At 33.4% G+C, this 21,678-nt stretch overlaps 1 protein-coding gene across 1 annotated transcript in view; it reads right to left on the reverse strand.

The window, feature by feature from the left end:
- Window positions 1-10,521: 10,521 nt before the first annotated feature.
- LOC140435510 (uncharacterized) overlaps window positions 10,522-21,678 on the reverse strand; it is a 29,330-nt gene continuing 18,173 nt past the window's right edge. Inside the window, exons 4-7 of the mRNA XM_072524251.1 lie at window positions 18,745-18,959; window positions 15,655-15,766; window positions 15,048-15,200; window positions 10,522-10,762 (exon numbers count right to left, since the gene is read on the reverse strand). Coding sequence (XP_072380352.1) covers window positions 10,659-10,762; window positions 15,048-15,200; window positions 15,655-15,766; window positions 18,745-18,959 — 584 coding nt within the window. The 3' untranslated portion in view covers window positions 10,522-10,658. The remainder of the gene's footprint in view (window positions 10,763-15,047; window positions 15,201-15,654; window positions 15,767-18,744; window positions 18,960-21,678) is intronic.

A 21,678-nucleotide genomic window follows, 5' to 3' on the forward strand; every position in this document is an offset into this window, starting at 1 on the left:
AAAACAACACCAACTGCTGCAATGGAGTTGATCATTGGCATCACGCCTCTAGATATATATGTCAAAGAGGTGACGCTAGTGACAATGATGCGACTGCGCTCAGCTGGTGCAAACCTTGATGTAGGAATGGGACAATTGAGAACTCGTTTCTGGCGAGAAGAGTTGGATGCGTTACCACTTTTACAGGCAGGCTGCGACTCAATTGAACCAAAGTTTGTCTTTAACAAACCCTACAAAATTGAAACAGGACAGTATATGGAGACAAACGTGGCAAATGCCTATTGCATATACACCGATGGCTGCAAAATGAAAGAAGGCTCAGGATGCGGGATATACTCCAGATCACTGAAGAATAAAGTGGGGTATGGGCAAAAATGCCAGCGTAGTTCAGACAGAACTGACTGGTATCTCCATAGACGCAAAAGAGATATCCCAAAAAGGTATAGCAGGTAAAACTATAATCATCTGCACAGATAGCAGACAAGCGCTACTAACCTTGAATAGACCACGTGTCACATCAGGTTTAGTAATGGAGTGTCACAAGTCACTAACCCAAGCTTCGGATGGTAATACCATCATCCTGAGGTGGGTTAAAGGACACAATAGGAATAAAGGCAACCGCATTGCTGACCAATTAGCTAGGAAGGCGGCAGGCCTAAGACTCTTAGGACCTGGGGATCTTTTTGGTTGGTCAACTACAACAATCGCGGAAATTGTCAAATGTCACTCCCATGCGCAAACCGTAAAAAGATGAGAAGAAGGGAAAGGATGTAAACTTGCCAGGGTAACACTAAGTAACCTTGAAGAGTCAACATCAAAGAAGTACTTGGGAATGACCAGGAAAAACCTACGTTTGGCAGTTGGTTTTTTAACTGGTCATTGTCAACTAAGCAAACACCTCCATACACTGGGGCTAGCAGACACTCCTCTATGTAGGAAGTGTGAACGAGAAGACGAAACTGTAGAGCATGTCCCATGTGAATGCCCAGAGTTATCGTTAATACGAGAGTACGCGTTCGGCGAGTCCTGGCCCACACCTGCCCACATAAGAGAGATGTCTCCTGGTGACTTGTCCACCTTCCTAGAATTGGCAGGATGGACAATGAGCTAAGGGTGACAGCTCCCTGGGATTATGCACAATGGGTCAATTGTGGCCTAAGTGCTGTGAAACTTAACTCGCCCTCCCTACTCTACAGATACAGATACGTCGTCTCCCTACGCTTCTTCTGCTCAGTATCTTTACCTGTTTAATGATCTGCCGCAACACATATCTCTCTACTCTCATAACATAGCCCATATATTTCAATTTCCTACTTTAAATCGGATTTAAAACATCGTCCTTTTTTATTCATTTTAAAATGTCTTGTTTGTAACCTTATTTACCCATATTTTTAATATTCTCCTATAAGTCCACATCTCAAACGCCACTATTATGTTGGCAATGTCCGTTTTAGCGTCCATGCCTCCATTCCATATAATAACATGGAAAACACCTATCACCGCAGTATTCGTACTTTTAGTTACAAGCTGAGATCATCGCAAAGTACTTTTCCCATATTATTAAGTTGATCCGGCTTTTCCTATTTTAGATTTGATTTCTTGCATATAATCGTTTGTTTTCGAAATTGTTCCCAAGTATGTATATCTGTCCACCTTTTTAAACGAGTTCGCCCTTAATCCATCTTGTTATGTCTTTAAAATGGTCATAAATTTCGTCTTTATGATATTTAAAATTAGTTCGCCTTCTTTGCTACTATCTACAATCTTATCCATCAGAACCTACAATTCTTCAACCTGCGACTATTAACTTTGTATCATCCTTTTCCACTCTGTATAAGTGTTTAATTTGCGTCTTAAAAATATTTAGAAGAAAAACACTTTAGTGTTTCTTCGAGTAGAACAAACAAAATTCAATTGTTCATTTACACAGCCAAATTACCTCGGAATAAAGCATTCGCTGTTTTTCTTTTTAATGCGTTTTCTCTGTTTCGCCTACAGTACTTTTAAAACAATATCGGAGTTTTCAATCGAGACAAGCGTGAATCGAAATATATTGCGAGCCGATCCAACTTGAGATCCAATGTTAAGAGAATTACGGGTATGGCACTGAGCCGGTCAAGTCGTGCTAGAATTGTCCCGGTACGAGCGACGTTAGTTTTTTAAAACCTTTTCCTGAACAGTTGTCTTTGGCAGTATTTTAAATAATAGTATGCAGTAAATAAAAAACTATAAAATAAATGAAATATGTTGTAACAGTAGCAACAAAAGATAAAACAAGAAATCAAAATTAAGAGCGAGTAGTTATAAAAACATAAAATCCGCTGTAAGTTTTTGTCCTTTTTATATCCAAAATCTATATAAAAAAAATTTTTTTTCGGGCTTCATCACAGAACGTTTTCAGAATGACTATTCCATCATTATTGCTCTTTCCTGAAATAAGTATTACCACTTTAATTAAAGCAAACGTGAAGGTTAAATTTTGACTAGAGTTATAGTAAAATAGGTTTACATTTTGGAAGCCACTAAATATACGGGCATTTTTGCTATAACTCTAGTGAAAATTTAACCTTCACGTTTGCTTTAATTAAAGTGGTAATACTTACTTTAGGAAAAAGCACTGATAACGGAATAGTAATTTCAAAATGTTCTGTGATGTAGCCTGAAAGAGTTCTTTTATATTATTATACCTTTTATAAAGGATTGTAAATACAATTTTTGTGATATATGGTATACAGCCAAACACAGGAAATTCTTTTTCCTTGTGGATTCTAAATTTATATGTTCCTTAGTCTCGATTAGATATTAGTAATTAATAGATATTTTGCCTTTCATATTGCTAGCACAAATAACGCTGTTAAATAAGAGATATACCAGAGAAAGCAATGATGAGTGCAAGAAACATTCATGCGCCGGATGTGAAACATTCTCTTGTTCAGTATATTTCATAGGCAAGCAATATTCAGCAAAATGTGTTGAATGTTTCTTATTCTTACGTCTATATGTAGATAAATTACAGGTAGAAAAACTCATCTCTTTGTAACTTAGCGACCGGAGATTCAGGGTCCAGATAGGACCAGTTCTATCTGAACACGGAATCCCGGAAGTACCACAGGGTACAGTCTTATCACCCCTACTGCATAGCATATACACAGCGGACATTCCAAGAACACCCGGAACACTGATCATCCTTTATGCAGACGACACTGCATTCGCGGCAAAACATTTGAAGCTGGATATGGCTGTAAGAAATCTAGAGACTACACTAGATACGATAGAAAAATGGAATATCCGATGAAAAATAGCAATAAATCGAGAAAAGACCCAGATGGTTATCTTCAAAAAGAGCTAACATTCATACCACATGTTAACGCGACAGTCCAGAAAATAGTAACGGCCAAAGCCTCAATAAAAGGACTCACAGAAGAAGCAAATTAGCTATAAAAACAAAATAAAGACTAATAAACAGCGTCATACTACCAATAATTACATATGCATTTCTTGCATGGCGACACACAAGTCACATCAACAAAAAGAAGATTCACGCAGCACACAACTAATACCTTAGAGAAGATGCAAACGTGCCCAGACACGTCGCTGAACGGTTCATATTCAGAGCCTTAAAACCAAGGTACTGGACACGACGGAGGAAAAATCAAGAAAAAAATTCGCTGAGTTAGAAGACCACCCAAACCGGATCCTGCGAGAGATATTAAGGTATGATAAAGTCTAGATAATCGTAGCTCTATCCAAAGAAGAAAACGTACTTACCTTTGGAATGGCACTGTATTTACTAATGTTGATTTTATAGGTTTCAGAGAGCCCTCAAAAAAATCTACAAAAAAACACAAACAATGGTTTTGCCACTAAATAAAATTAATAAAACATTAATAAAAGGTGCAAACCACAAAAAATACTAACAAAACCCAAAAACGGGCAAAAACGAGGCCCACATCCTCGAGCGCCGAGTCACTGAACTGGGCCTAATCCAGAGCGGGGACTCGGGGTCTGAGCAAGTAATACAGATCGATGATAAGTCGCTAGAGATAACGGGAATAGAGTGCCTACGCTGGCCTGCATTGTTCGGAGTAGGATTTCGTGTGGGATGCCTTGTATCCAGGTCTTTCACATGACAAGCACTTTGCTGATTAGAGAGCCTCTATAGCGCATGGGAGCGCTATCGGGGGAAAAGTGGATGGTCTAGATCTAGAGCATTGAAGCGGGTTGAAGTGATTCTTGTTTACGCGAGTTAATCCTTCTCGCTTTGATGAATTGTATCACCCTAATGCCATACTTAAGTGGTGTGCAAGTCTATCAAGCTGGGTTAAACTGTTGCTTGCTTACTTGCTTGAGGCACAGTGTAAATAAAAATCAGAATGCCCACTCTCAGATGCCGCCTTTGAAGTGTGTCAGTACGCGATCGCCATATTTTAAACGAAAACCCAGACTCTGATTAAGAAATTTGTGACAAGCTACGACAGAACCGTATCTAGACTTTTATTATACATCCTTGTCAAAATTTTCCACTTTCTTTAAAATTGTATACTCGAGTACGACTATTTTCTACTTTAAAATAAATACCTCGTAATTTTAAAAATTAATTTAATATTAACATAAAAAAATTATATTATATTTTATATATAACACTAATCCCAAACAGTGAACACCCTAACACACGCTACCACTGAACTCTTTAATGCACGCCATATAAATATTTCACTGAACAACACTGGTTCCGTTTAAAACATGGCTGATTCCGTCTGCGCTTACTTATCTTGACAAGCAGAGTGGACATTCTAATTGTTTTATTATTCTGTGCTTGAGGTAGATAAATTGTTAATAAAATACCTACGTTACTTTCAAATTTTAAAATTATGGTCTTTCTTCAAATTCAAATTCAAATTCAAATTCTCAAAGAGATTCATAGCGCTCGTTATCCATTCCTCGGGTATTCTTGATCACCAAAGATATTGTTAACTTAACTTCTAAAGTTTATATAGAAAAACATATAGAGCAATTGTATATATTGAAACATTTTTATTTAAACTCAGTCAAACATTACAAATACAAGGGTAATTTCTGAAGCTTAAATAAACAGAAAATTAAAAAATTGTTAAAATAGGGGTCGGATAATTATGCATTATAAATGCATAATTGTCCGAACCATAGTATCAACATAAGAAAAAATAAATAAATATTTTAGTGCAGCTCAATACTAAACATTAACAAAATTGTGGATAAACATTTCATCGAACAAGGTAATATAACTCATACCAAAGCCATCTAATTAATTAAAAAAAGAAAGGTAATATAACTGAAAATAAATATTAGTTCTTCCTGGCTACGCATGGCTAGTAACTGAATGTGCTTCTCGAAGATTTGCGATTTTTTAATCTTTTGTCTGCGCCCTGTAATCTGCCGTTTGGTTTCTGTCGGTATCGGAATGTTGACTATTAGGGACGGCCGGAGTGTGACGTCACGGCGGCCATATTGTTATTATTACTTTTCAAACAAAAGTTGAAAAGCCAGAGGTTTGCCCAATCTCAAGACTTTTTAATTTCTATAAAGTTAAAATGTTGCTTGATCTACTGCTTTTTCTTCTTAAGTATAGTGTTTTTTACGATAATACCATCAAAATTCGGTGTTACATTTCTATGAAATATAGTTTAAAAGTTTAAATTAAAGAAATTCTAACCTTACTTTATTGACACATGCATTTTATTTGCTATTTTTATATAAAAAAAAAACATGTTTTATTATTTACACAACCTTGTAAAATTGTTGTAGTAACTATTAGAATACTTAGATATTGCGAAAAGCGGAAAGATTCTGTAAAAAAAATGAAAAAATAACGAAAAATACAAATTATCCACACTAAACAAGGTTTGTTTGGAAAGTGAAACTGACAGAATGTCAATAAAAATTAATGCTTCTACGTCATCACTCCGGCAGTCTAATACGCAAATATTTAAAACGGTGCATCAGTATCTTATGTGGATTACCTAAGTCTGACGTCACAATGGGCGGGGGTTTTAAAACATTTCCAAACATTTCTAATTTGTGTGTATTGGTCCCATAAGAAGTTGAAAATATTGGTTTTTTAATTGTTTGAAGAATAAATAAGGACTTTTGGTTATGAACATTCATTCTGTGAGATTGGTATTATTTATTGTTCGTGAATTTGTGAGGTAAGAATATCAAAGTATTAAGATATTTTTATGAATGTTCATATTTTAAGGTTATGTTATGGTTTGATTAAAACTTTAAATATTATTTTTTACTGTATTTCAAGGATTTTGTTGTTGTTTTTATCAGAGTTATTTTGAACTAAATCAATAAATCATTTAGTTTATTTACGAAGTTGAAAAATATTTAATTTAATGGTTTTTTTTTTCGTTGCCAGTGATTTTATCCTGTAAAAGACTAAAGATATTCTATTTCTCGTAGTTTAAGTTGTAATATAACATTCTCTGGAAATCTTTCTATCAAATTGCCATAATGAGTGTTTAAAAAAATGTTTTATGAATGTTGTAATAGTTTTTGAATTTATGTTATAGATCTTGGCATATAATGGCTAGTAAACATGTGTTGAAGATATCCAGTATTACTGAATTTTTCAGTAATGACAACAAAACTACTATAAACGATTTAAACTACCGGAAAACGAATATATTTAGTTTTTTTATATTGGATCAAATCACGTAAAAAAGAATAAAACATTATTTTAAATATTTTTTAACTTCGTAAATAAATTCAATGATTTATTGATTAATTTTAAAATAACCCCGATTAAAACAACAACAAAATACCTTGAAATATAGTAAAAAATAATTAAAGTTTTAATCAAACAATAACATAACATTAAAATATTAACATTTATAGTAAATATCTCAATAACCATATTTCCAACTTCTTATGGGACAAATACACACACAAATTATAAATATTTGGAAAGGTTTTTAAAATAATCGCCCATTGTGACGTCAGAGCTTAGGTAGTCCATTGCCTCAAGTATTTATTATCCTTCGGAATAAACATATTTATTCCGTTTGAAATTTCTCTCCAAAACACATATACTTGTCACTTGAACGATGACACGTCACATGTTCATAACACTAGGAAATAGATAAAGTAATATTATATAATAAAAAATATATTCTAATTTCGATAAGTGTTATGCGTTCCTCTATGAGCAAGTACTATAGTAGTCTCAATCTCCTGAGCCCCAGATCGCTTCCAGACTGAGACTAGACCAGACCAGACTAAGACCTTTAATTAAGACAGAGGGAAGTGTCGAAAACTCGGTGTACTCAAATTCCGGAATCTCAGGGTCTTCTGACATTATTGCCACAAAAAGGTCGCATTGCTCCTGTAGTCTTCTTCCTCCACTCATGCATCAAACTCCATAACTCCATTCGTCCTTAAATAGTCCTGCACATCGTCCAGATATCGTCCTGTTTAGGTCGCCCCTTTCTTCTATTTCTTCTGACCGGCCTATTTAGCATGGTTATTTTAGTAGGACCACTTTCATCCATCCGCATAACGTGACCGTGCCTTTTGATGGTTTTTACGATCACCACAAAGTCTATAGAGTTCGAAATTATATCGCTTTCTCCACAGAACCTGTTCGTTAGCTCCTCCATAAATGGTCTTTATTAATTTTCTTTCAAAAATTCTTAGTAACTTTTCATCTCTAGTCGTCATTACCCATGTTTCTGATCCGTAAGTAAGCACTGGGCGTATTATTGTTTTATAAAGTTTGCAGTTTGTTGCTTTTTGAAATATTTCTCACTCTTGGTTGAGAGCCAAGGCCAAAATAACAGCGGTTAGCTACGCATATTATTTTTCCAATTTCTTTGGATGCGTTGTTTTTGCAGTCTATCAGTTATCCTAAGTAGCAGAATTTTTCCACCGTTTCTATAGTTTCTTGTTGCTCCTCTTCTATATTTTCTTCTTCGTAAGGATGTAGTGGCGTCATATAATGTGTTTGACTATTTCTGCCCAATTATCTCTCTCCTGTGAATGTTGATTTGCTTCGGAGAATGAGTAACCAGTCATCTCCTTTATTTGGTCCGACCATCGTACTGGAGATCTTCCTCTGGATCTTTTACCCGCTATGTTACCTTCAACTATCACTCGCTCCATGTCTTCTTTTCTTCTAGTTATATGTCCAAAATATCTCAGTATATTTTGGTTGATAGTTGTGATGAGTCTAGTTTTTATGTTAAATTCTACTAGAATTGTCAATTCTCGAATAAGGCGTAATTTTGTGATGTCAGTGTTCTTCCACATTTTTGTCAGTTTGGCTATTGTCGATCTGGCTGTTATGATGCGTCGACGGATCTCGTCTTTGCATCCTCTACTGTTAGTAATAACGGAGCCTAAGTAATTAAATTGCCTGACCATTTCGTAACCTGCCATGTTGCTTATCTCTGCTTGGTTGTTTCTTATTCTATCGATAATCATCACTTTGGATTTCTGTATATTTATTTTCAAACCATATTCCGTACTCACCGTGCCTAGCCTATTCATAATTTGTTCCAGTTCTTCTGATGATGACGCCAATATAACAGTGTCAGCAGCATAACGTAGGATTTTGATTTTTCTTCCTCCTATCGTTGCTCCACCTTACCGTTCCTCAAAAACTTGACGCATAAGATGTTCACTATATATGTATATATGTTGAATAGAATAGAGGATATTATGCATCCCTGTCGAACTCTAGATTCTACTTTGAAGTTTTTCGAAACCACATTATTAACTCTTACATTAGCAGTATTATTTACATATAGTTTTTGTAATAAATAGATTAGATCTTGTACAATATGTTTGTCTTGTTCCTCTATCTGGAACGAATCCGCATTGTTCTTGGGGAATTTGTGGTAAGAGAATTGATTTTAGTCTTTCATTGATGATGGTTAGAAGTAATTTGCTCGCGTGTGATATCAATGCTACTGTATTGGTAATTTCTGCAATCTGTCGGTGAACCTTATTTATATATGGGAATAAACGTGAGTTTATCCCAGTCCTTAGGCCACTTTCTGGTATTCCAGATCTCATTTCCAATTCTAAGCCTTACTTTCGTCGCTAATTCTCCCATTTCTTTGAATGTTTCAGCTGTTATTCCATATTCTCCTTCTGCTTTTCTGAAAGTTACTTTATTAATTGCCGCCTCAATTTCTGATTTCAATATTTGAGGTTCTTTTTCATAACTTCTTTTCTCTGTATTATTATCTGTGTCGTTGTTAGAGAATAGTATTTCGCAATATTGTTTCCACACCTCTGTGTTACCGTCTGGGTTTGTTATAGTATTTCCAATATTATCTTTGATGATCTCTGTCTGCGGTTTGAATTCTCTCGCTAGATACTTGACTTTTGAGAAAAGTTCTTTAGATTCTTGGCGGTCAGCATGTTCCTCTAGTTGTATTTATGGTGCATATCTTTATTTCTTTTTGTTTTGAATTGGATGTGCCGTTTCTAAGTTTTCGTCTTTCTTCTACAAGATTGAGAGTCTCTTCAGTCATCCAATGTTTTTTCCTAGCTGTTTTGTCTTTGGGATTAGTATTGTCGATGGCTTCAGTGATCTATTTCTTTGTGTATTCCTACGTTTTGTCAGGGTCTGGGTAATCACTGGTACGTCAGTTTCTGCTAATGCTTCTCTAAACTTTTCCGGGTGTTTTGGAATCAATTTTTTCTTTTATTTGTTATTTTTTTTAGTGTATAACTTCATGCGAAATTCTGCTAGTAACATTTTGTGGTCGGAACGGATCATGTTTAAACATTGTGTTTACTATACTAAGATCCATATCGATGGCAAATTGAACATGCCGTTCACCTTGTCCATTTCGCTCGCCTAAGCCATGCTCACCTATCGTTCTTTTCAAATGGTCATCTATTTTAGTTTTTCCTATTTTTGCATTCTAATTTCGTATTATCATTATTTGTTCTTTTTTTTTTTGGAATGTTAGAGATGGTTTCATGTATCAGGTGGTATGTTTCTTCTACTATATCTTCTGCCGCTTCGGATGTTGGCATATTATATACCTGTATAATATGCATTTTGGCTGATTTAATGTTTAGAGTTATTTTGATTATTCGATCATTTACTGGAAGGTATTCATGTACATATTTTACCCAACGTTTTTTAATTAATATTGCTACTTTTTTGGCTCCTTGTTGCACTTCTAAGTTATTTTGTTTCATTCTTAATATAGCCAGCATATATTTAGTTTTCTTGGTGTTAATCAGAAGTCCGATCTTTTCTGTAGCGTTTTTAATAAGCGTGAAAGCTTCAACTGCTTTACTTCGGGTTCTTCAAATAATCACAATATCATCAGTATATGCGATTATTTGCATACTACGGCTATATATCGTACCCTTTAAGTTTATTCCCATTCAATCCTACTTTCACATGAAATTTATCAATTTTTCCATACCTTTCCTAACACTAGTTGTTACTTTGTTAAGCATGTCTCTTATAATCTTCACATACTCACCGAGAACTCCTTTCTTATTATTATAAAATCTTTCGAAAAATTCTATCATATTTTTTCTCAAAAATCTTGGTTATATATGTATAAAATTACTTTTTTTACAGTAACGTGACCATGTTCTTAGATAAAATGTTCATCCATTTTGTAGTTAGATGGCAAACGTACTTTTTATGTAGTAGGACAACGATTTTGGGTGTAAAAGAGGCGAAAACCATAACCTACTGTAGCTGCATTCGTTCTGACTTGGATTACTATCGGACCTGAACTTGTATCTGTAAAAAAAATACGTTACTTACGTCAATCACTTATACATTTAAATTTATGTTCAAAAAGAGTACATTTATATATAAAATCGACGGGTCTTGGCTTTTTTAGGACAGAAATAATTTATTTCATAAGTGATTTCCACCCCGTGTATATATATATATATATATATATATATATATATATATATATATATATATATATATATATATATGTCATCTATCACATACCTTGTGCTGAGTGTGACTCATGCTACATCGGGCAAACAGAGAGATCACTGAGAGGGCGACTTACGACACACCGCAGTGATATCAACTTATCTAAGCATACTTGTGGTCTTGCCCAGCATGCTATTAACACTAAACACAAAGTGGACTTTAATGAAGTTAAGATTCTTGGCAATGAACGCAATATCGTTAAAAGACAGTTTTTGGAAATGTGTTCAATACTTAAACACCCTAACGCTCTTAATAAGAGAACGGACATTAGTAACTTGAGCCAAATTTATCATGCATTAATATTGCAGAATTAGGCTTAATATGTTGTCTACTTTAAAAATTGTCCCCTAAGGTGTAGTTTCTATCATATTTTCATATTAAATAATTTTAAATAAAATAAAATAGTTTCCTACTTTACTTACTTAGATTTATTCAACTTACATTTTATTGATTATTTTGTCAATGTTACTTTTACATATTTAAATAATTGTTTCTGCTCAAATAAATTAATAAAATAGATATTTTATAATAAAATAGATTCATAGAATCTATATTATTCTCAGTTCCAAATGTATGAACCTTGGACTAATGGAGGTTGAATCAATCTTCACCTGTTGCTGGCTATTCTGCCACAACATTAACTTTTTAAAAAATGCCTTGCTGTTCTGTCACATTTTTGACCTCAAGGCCGCTGTCTTTTCTCGTTCGGCGTGGTACCTAAATTTCTGGTCGCATTTCACCAACAGCGACTGAGAAGCTTAAGAGTGGTAACTTCATTATATATATTTTTTTAATATCTATAATTCAATTTTAATAATGTTACCTAAAGTTAAAATCAAATTTAAATAATTATATACTGTTGGAAGTGCATCATATGATCTTTTTGGTTCTCTATAAATTAATGTTTTTTACTTAAGTTTTTTCACATATTTTTTATTTACATGTACCATTACCACATGTCTTTTGCTGTGCTAAGTTGAGTTCATTTGTAAACTGTATTCAGTTCAATTAATTGTCTATACAACATATTTAATGTCCATTATCATAAGCTTCTTTACACAGTTTATGTCTTTGACTGCTACATATCTTTTTAAGGTAACCCACTTATAATAACTTTTCCATGGATGTTTGGTTTTTCATATTGTTCTTTTTAGATGAACTGATGATGCTTCTTGATTAAGAAGCGAAACGTCTTCAATAAATAGATGAAGTAGCCACCTTCTTTGTCTTTTATTTCTCCACTTTGACCGAAAAACCCACCACTCTTCGAGTGTTCCTTAGTTTATATATATATATATATATATATATATATATATATATATATATAGAGAGAGAGAGAGAGAGAGAGAGAGAGAGACAGAGAGAGACAGAGAGAGAAAGTTATATATAAAGGAATAATATATAGAGAAAGTTAAAGTAATAGAAATATACCTTTTACATAAATCATAAAAGTCAATCCACCACGTGCACATTTTATAATAGGCTATTATTTCCATTTCTATTAAAAGCTATTATTTATTTTAATATTCATAATATAAGAAATAATAGCTATTTATTAAAACTATTAAATTCTAAATAGGTCCATTGCACATGGTTTTTCGCTTTGACAACCTACGCTTTTATACTTTTTCATCGGGTCCATTAATAATTTAAAAATTCAATTTTTTGTTAAAATATTTATGATTTAAGTTTTTGTTCTGTTACGAAAAAAAGAAAATTATTGATTGATCTACTAAATTAGATTTTTATTAAGTTTATTTCTATACAGGGTATTAGTAAATAAGTGTGACAAACTTCAGGGGGTAATTCTTCATGAAAAAATAATGATATACAGGGTGTTGAAATTTTTTTGACAAACAAGGGATAAGGGCTTGGGCGCTCGGTGATACTCCTCCATAGATCCCTACCGGAAGTACGTGGTGCCTAATATACTGGCGTATATATATATATATATATATATATATATATATATATATATATATATATATATATATATATATATATATATATATAGAGAGAGAGAGAGAGAGAGAAAAGGAATTTAATCTTTGCAGATAAGTTAAATAGTAAACTCTTAAATATTGGGGAAATCTGCAAGAAAGACTCTAATGAGTATCAATTGTTTCGCCGAACGTTTTCGCCAAAGAGAATTAATTTGGCTTCTTCAGGGCTGAAAGAGAATAAATTATAATTAGCTACCATATATTATCTATTAAAACATTATTGATCTTACCGTAACTTAGAATTGTAGAGTTAGAATATTAAAAAACTTTGCTAGTAACATAGTGGTGTTTTTTGTTACTATGTGCAAAAAAAAGTTTTTTTTAAGGTTTGAAATGTATGGTAGCTTTGAACTTAACACGCAAAGGTATACCCAAGGTTAATCGAAAAACCCAATGTAACTACATTTAAAAGGAGGTAATTCTTTGAATTGTCGGCAATAACTAAATTTTTTGATTTTTAGAAAGTTTAAAAGTGAGGTTCTGTTTTAGCCAGAACGCAAGCGCTGACAAATTCAGTAGTTCTTATGAATCTTTATGTCGTTAAGGTTCATTGGTAAAAAACGAATGAAATTAAATCCCAGTATAGGGAAATATTATTTTGATTTTCTTTATTTAATTATATTCTATTGTTCATTAATTATTATATCTTATTGAGATGTATCTAAGAAAAGCAAGGGAAAGTTATCTTTTTTAGTTAATGAAAATTAATTATAAAGGTAGGTTAGTTGTTAATGGATATATCAGTCAAGTTAGTTATCTGTGATGTTGTATTGTTCTTGGTATCTGATTTAAGTAAGAAGTGGTATATATCGCTTAGATTCTTAATGTCACTCTTAACATTAATGGAGAAATCGTTAAGGAAAATATAAGACATTTCGATGAACTCTCTTTTAGATTTATTGTTCTCACGGTGGAGAATTGTAGTGTTCGTATAGTCCATGAGATGACCAGTGGAATGGACATGTTTGGCTAATGCACAACGGTCAGGGTGAAGTCGAGAATCACTTTTGTGTAGTGTAATACGTGATTTCAATAATTGAGATGTTTTACCGATGTAGGAATTGTTGCAAGAGAGACATGGAATGTTGTAGACACTGTTACTAAGCCTATCTATGAGAGTCTTATCTTTTATCTTAGAATAAAGATTATTAAGAGCGTAGGCGCAAAATTTCTGGCCAATGCTTTTTAAATGCATTCTTTTTTTTTCGAATCCTGAGAAAACTAATAAATATTTTTGAAAAATTTAAACGCAGAATGAAAGAATACATTATTACCGAGGGCCGAAAGTCCCTGAAAACTTCTATAATGTTTAGTTTAATAAGTTACAGTGGTGAAAAAAAAAGAGAAAATTTAGTGTGATTTTTAATTTCAAATATCTCATTCAAAAAAACTTTTTGTTTATTCTAAGGGACTTTCGGCCCTCGGTAATAATGTAATCTTTCATTCTGCGTTTAAATTTTTCAAAAATATTTGTTAGTTTTCTCAGGATTCGAAAAAAATGAATACATTTAAAACGCATTGGCCCGAAATTTTGCGCCTACGCTCTTAATTGTTAGGGCTGATCTACAAGCCACATTAAGTTTAATGTTGTTATTATTATTACCAAAGCTATTTTCAACACTTTTCAGAATCCTTGTTAACCCCGGAGTGATATCTCTGAAATATGGTAATGAGAAATATTTGTTGATAGAAGTATCCGAGACTGGGTTCCCCAATTAAGACATCAGGATCAGCATTGTTAGTCGCGAAGGAAGGTGAAATATCTTCGTTATGGATAGTATTAAACAAAATCTTATTCACTAATGGTGTTGGATAAGCGTTTGAAATAAAAAGTTTCTGTAGGATTTGTAGGTTTTTTGTATGAAATGAAGGATCTGACAGTTTTATTCTCTTTCAGCCCTGAAGAAGCCAAATTAATTCTCTTTGGCGAAAACTGATACTCATTAGAGTCTTTCTTGCAGATTTGGTCAATATTTAAGAGTTTACTATATATATATATATATATATATATATATATATATATATATATATATATATATATATATATATATATATTCTTAAATTTAGCTTACCTGTTACTGGAGCATTGACGGATAAATTGGAATTTACTGATCCATCGTTGAACTTATATCCACACAAGCTGGTGCCATCAATAACTATGTAATCGTTAGGGCAATCAAGGATTCCCACTCCTGCCGTTCCTACTGGGACTGTGGTGACTCCATCTAAAAATTTTATTATATCGAATAAACGCCAATTTGGTTTGAAAACTAAGTAGCCTATAAATTCGACGAGAACAAACTTGATTTTAGATTTCAAGCTGTTTTTTAGCCTAATTGATCTTCCTACACTGCTACTAGAAAGGTCACTTTTGAATATATATCTGCTATCTCCAACGTATTTCGCTTAATCTTATAATTTCTACGTATGTGTTCATTTCTTGATACACTTGTTCCAGCTTGCTTGTTTCGTATCTTCCATGTTCTTACAATCCATGTAGCAATAAGTGTCGTATTTCTCAAGTCTATTTCTAACACACTTGCAGTTTTCCTTGATTTTTCTTTGACATGTTTACTATTAATAATACTACCTACGACGCATTTGCTTTCTTGATTCTTCCTCTTTTTCTTTCAGATAGAAGATACTAATTAATAATAAGAATGTTAAAAACTGACTTACTTGCAAAATTTACTAAATTAAATGGAAATTCAACACCATTCATTACATTGGTATAGGTTATAGAACAATATCCAGGCTGCTTTTGAATGCAGATCGCATAATTCAAGTTATTCTAAAAATAAAAATAGTAAATAGTTTGCAGAACTCAATGCCATTAAAGGCGAGTACATTAAAGGTAAAACAAAGAGCAAATTTTAAAATACAACTACCTAAATGATTTAACAAAGTAGCAAAAGACCTAAATAAAATGTAAAGTGATCTTAAAAATAGATCAATTGCAAAATATCTGAGAAATTTATTGCCATTAGAAGCCACAGATTACATCCTTTGGAAGACTACCAGAAAATTGTTACCACCACAAAAACATATACCACCTATCAAAACGAGTAACGGACATTAGGTATGCACTGATGACAAAAAGGCAAATATATTTCTCCGAACACTTGGAACCTACCTTTACTCCATTTCCCTGTGAGGTACAACCAGAGGAAGAGGAAAATATGCATAGATATTTGGACTGCCCATACCAGATGTCTCTGCCTATTAAACATTTTAGAAAAACCGAAATTATTGACGCAATACTTAATACTAATAAAAAGAAAGCTCCTGGTTATGAGCTGATTACTGGATTGGTCTTATATCAATTACCACAAAATGCGATCCTCTTATTAACACAAATCTACAACGCAGTATTAAGATTGGCATATTTTCCTTCACAATGGAAAGTGGCTCAATTTATTTTAATCCACAAAATAGTCAAACCTTTAGAATCCGTAACTTTATAAAGACTCAGTAGTTTATTACCAATTCTTGCTAAAATTCTTGAGAAACTAATTATAAAGAAATTGAGTTCTTTCTTAGAAGAAAACTGCTTAGTTCCTGACTACCAATTTGGTTTTCGACAAAAATACGCAGCAGTTGACCAAATGCATAGAGTTGTTAATATCATAAACCAGGATTTGGAGGAAAGGCGCTATTGTTCTGCAGTCTTCTTGGACATCACACAAGCTTTCGATAAAGTGTGGCATACAGGCTTGCAGTATAAAATTAAACAACAACTACCATCTGAATACTATAGGATATTCAAATCCTACATAACAGACAGACATTTTCAGATAAAGTACGGTACGATAGTAACAGCATTGAGACTTATAAACTGGTGAATCAAACCATGTAACTTTTACAACTACCGCAATCCGATAGTGCAAAATACCTTGGTATTCATCTTGATAGACGACTTACTTGGAGAAACCACATCTTCAATAAACGAAAACAACTTGGATTAAAATTACGACAACTTTAATGGCTACTTGGAAGAAGATTTGAACTATCACTAGAAAATTAGTAGTGTGTAAAGTAATTCTAAAACCCATCTGGGCCTATGGCATTCTGCTGTGGGGGTGTGCAAGCGAATCCAATATTGAAACCTGCAGAGGTTCCAATCGAAGGTCCTTAGGCAGATTGTTAATGCACCATACTAGTCCCTATTGAAATCATACATCGTGATCTCTCAGTAACTGTTGTGTGCGAAGAAATAAAAAAGTGTAGTACTAGGCATTTAAAACGGTTAGGAGCTCACCCAAATTCTAGTGCGGTAAACCTACTAGACAACAGCAGGGAAGTGAGAAGACTTAAGAGACACAAACACTTGGACCTACCAAATAGATTTTTATAAGTAAATTGTTTAGAATATGAGAAAAATTTTTTTTTGTATTAATTTTAGTTAAATTTAATAAGAAAGGTACCAGCACTGGCAGGTATTCTTCGCTAATGTTAATTTCTCTCTTTGAATTATCAAATTTGATTATTGTTCAAATAGGACAGATTGCAAATCTATACTGGGAAAATAAAAAAAAATAAATAAGTGGATTAGTAAAAAGCATATAATATGAGGTTTCATCTTTTCCCTCTTCGTACGTTGAGTATGTAAATTACCTTGGCGAACAGTCTATTTTTCCTCTGATCCACCAAGAAATGTAAGTTCGCACACATATCTTAAGACAATCGTATCTTTCCTGCAGCACAAACTATAATTGTTAGCCTTTTGTACAAAATACAGTATACTCCCTCTATAACGAACACGGTTATTACGAGGTTTCGCTTATAACGAGATACATTAGATGTCCCGTGAAATTTCTATTGAACAATAACCATCTATAGCGAGGCAAATTTGGTTATAACGAGAGAAAATAAGATCCAAAAACGTGTTTTTTACGTTTTTAGTCCGGTCGTGGCTATAAATAAATACCTTTTCAAACAGCCCCTCAATAAACTTAACTGCAGCCCGCAATAAACTTCTTTACAATGAATAAATACAACTGTTTCACATCTTTAGAAAATATATGATAGACTGATACTGGGCCATTTAAAGCAGTTAAAAATAACAGAGTTCTTAAAATTGCAGAAGCAGTAGTTTATGTTATCCTTGAAAATACAATTTATACATTATGTAGTTGGAAAAAAATATAAGTACAGCTTTTTTGTTTTAACGTATATCATTGATAATAAAAGTAAACAACTCTTTTATGTTTTAATATATTTCATTGACAATAAAAGTAAATATATTTTTTTCAAAAACGCCATTCAAACAATATTTATTAGCATCTTATATTGCTCCGAATGGCTTCACTATAGGAAGTTAATGGTTTAGAAAACTACAGATTCATATGTATGCACAGTATTATGATTGTCTGATATAACGAAATCGGCTTATAACGAGGTAATTAGTCTGTCATTTCAGTTCTCGTTATAGAGGGAGTCTACTGTACCATATTGTTAGGATAGATTCGTTAGATTTATTCCATATAGAAAAAGCCCCTTAACGAAAAAGGAGTATTATTAAAGAAATGCGGAATGATCGAGATGTCATCGAAAAATCAGGAAATATCTTGAACTTCAGAAAATATTTATAAACAGAGGAAGTTGACAGTTGGAATAAGAGTAGTATTTGAATTTTTGAAGTTTAATAAGACACGTTCAAAAGAAGAAGAAAGACGATAAATCTGAAGCCAGAAATACAGTATAATACTTGGTTACATAATAAAATATAGTAAATGAATATACTAAAAATAAAGTATATATTATACTTACAAAATATCCAGGAACACTTCTGTTAAACATGCTTGATTGATCATAATTGAAGGATGAAATAACTCCAGTGACTCCATCATATATTTGCAAACAATTATCCGGCAAGCAAATATCTGAATATTGACATATTCTAATTCTGAATCGCTTTCGAAAAACCATTGTGGACAAAACCATAAGCTTAAGTGGTCCCGTTGCTTGGGATACGTCGACATAGACTAAAATATAAAGTATAGTAGTAAGAAGTGTTAAGATGAGTTGGACATGGCAGAAAGTGTAACGGGATTTAATTAAGCATCAGATCTAAGTAACCCAATTCAGTTTAAAAATTTAAAACCCTTTTAATAATATTAATAATTGCTTATTGCTAAACGCGATTGTTTGTTTATAACATTGAAAATATCGGTGTAACTGGAACACGCGCTGGCCTAGTGAAATTTGCAATGTAATCAAAAGCTTGGTTGATATTGTGTCTAAATTATATTAGTAAAACATTATTATATAAACAAATGCACGTGAGTTAAATAGCTGGAAAATAACGGGAGTAGATCGTTATTATTAATTATCAATAATTAAGAATTAAGAGTGAACAGTCGAAGCTAGTGTTGTCATCTGTCAACTGGGTACTCAATGTATTATTGTACTTAGAGAACCAATAAAGTAATTATGAGTATCCAGTGAGTTCGAGTTAATCAACCCCAGGCAGGGGGTAAACTACCCTTAGAGTTTTACTATATGGAACTCTTTATGGAAGCAATTCCATAAACATTATAAGAATATACAACATTATTATAAAAGTTTATGAACACAATTAAAATAAGAAAAACATCGTATCTTGGCCACATACTTCGAAATGATAAATACTCTTTTCTATACGTTATCATGCAAGGAAGAGTAGAGGGAAAAAAGGCTTGGGAAGAAAGAAGAAATCTTGCCTAAGGAATATCAGAGATTGGACCAACCTTAGTGTTAAACACATATTTTACGTTGCAAAAGATAGGGAAGCGTTTAAAGGAGTGATCGCCAACCTTCGTAGAAGACGGCACAATAAGAAGGAGAAGTAGTAATACACTTAATATCCGCTAATTTACCATTTACCGTATAACTTCCTTCAGCTTATTAAAGAAGGGAAAATAGACGGCAGACGTGACCCGGGTAGACGACAAATGACCTGGCTGCGCATCATCAAAGATTGGACAGGATTAGACTTTCAAAGTTTAATAAGGAAAGCCCAAAATAGGGAAGACTTTGCAGAGGTCATCGCCAACCTTCGCTAAGAAGACAGCACCTAAAGAAGAAGAAGAATTTACCATGAATTTAAAATTAAGCTCGAGAAGCTTTCATTTAAAATATATTCAAATAAAATACAAATAAAATACAAATACAATATCGAGGCTCGTGAAAAATTAATATGCAGACGACTGGGCTTTTGCTACGAGCCATACAGGATTGGAGACTACTGAGCAAATATTAACAAATGAGCTGGTTATCCTCGAAAAAAAATTCCGCCGCAGAATATTGCAGGCCAATGACGCCAACACGAAAGTATCGTTCAGTTAAACATCAGAGTGGTCAGCAACAATTACGAAGACCAGTGCAAAACTTAGAACACGAAATAATATTCTGCAAATGTTATACGGTACCACATGTATCCGAATCCACGTTGGTAAAGATAGTGCAAACACTCCTGGCCATAGAGCTGCGCGAAGGAAGACTCAAAATGCACGTAAAGGCAAAAAGGTTCTATTGTAAGTGGAATTATACAGTGCATAGTACAGTTCGTTTCGCATGGAAGTGGAAACTAAACCAAATTTCGTCTACTGCGCCGTGGTCAGGAGTGTTTGCACTATCTCTATCACCTTCTTCTTCTGCCGATTGATGACGTATCTCTTGCTATTTTGACGACACGGGTCTCCTCTTTCTCCTCTCCTCACGGGTTTCTGCTTATGTGGTTATTTCATTCGTTTTTTCTATTTTGTGTCCATTCATTTATACACTTTACGTTACATTTTCTTCTAATGTCTTTACTTCTCTTTCGATCTTTCATCGTATTTTCTGCAATTCTTCTCAGTACTCTCATCTCTGCTGTTTCAAGTAGTCTTTGCGTTGTGGCTGTGTCGGGTCTTGTTTCTGAGGCATATGTCATTATTGGTCTTACACTGGCTTTATAGATTATTGACTTCATCTCAGTGGTAATGTATCTATTTCACCATACAGTGTTATTACGGCATCCTGCTAGTCTACTTGCTTTTTGTACTTGATCTTCCACTTCTTTGTCCAGGTCTCCATAGCTAGACAGTGTAGTTCCCAGGTACTTATTTTATTTCCATTACTTGTTCAATACTTATGCCATTAATTTCTATTTTGCATCTGGTTGGTTCTTTGCTGACTACTATTGTTTTAGTTTTCTGAGATGAGATTGTCATATTAAATTCTTTTGCTGTTATGTTAAATCTGTGGACCGGTCTTTGTAGACTATCTTCATCTTGGGCTATCAATATTGCGTCGTTTGCGTAACAAAGTATTTTTATTTCTTTGTTTCCCCTTCTGTATCATCTTCCTTTGTTAACGCTTTTGATGATTTCATCCATGATCAAATTGAAGAGCATGGGGGGATCATGAATCCCCTTGTCTTATTCCACTGCCCATGTCTATAGGTTCTGTAAGTTGTCCATCTATTCTGACTTAAATTTTGTTGTTTTGGTAGATGTTTTCAAATATACAGTGCCACAGCCACCTTTACTTCATGAAAGTAAAGGTGGCGGTGGCCCTGTATATTCCTATGAAGAAAAAAACTTTGAATATTAAGTAGTTTTCCGTACACAGACCGATGGATATAGGATGAGCCACTCTGTCTATATAATAGCTTTTAACTTCACTTCGCTTTTAATTTTGAAATTTCTTTGATAATATTGAATTTATTTATACTATTTTAAA

This window comes from Diabrotica undecimpunctata, chromosome 3 (genome assembly GCF_040954645.1).
Source record: "Diabrotica undecimpunctata isolate CICGRU chromosome 3, icDiaUnde3, whole genome shotgun sequence".
Taxonomy (NCBI): Eukaryota; Metazoa; Arthropoda; class Insecta; order Coleoptera; family Chrysomelidae; genus Diabrotica; species Diabrotica undecimpunctata.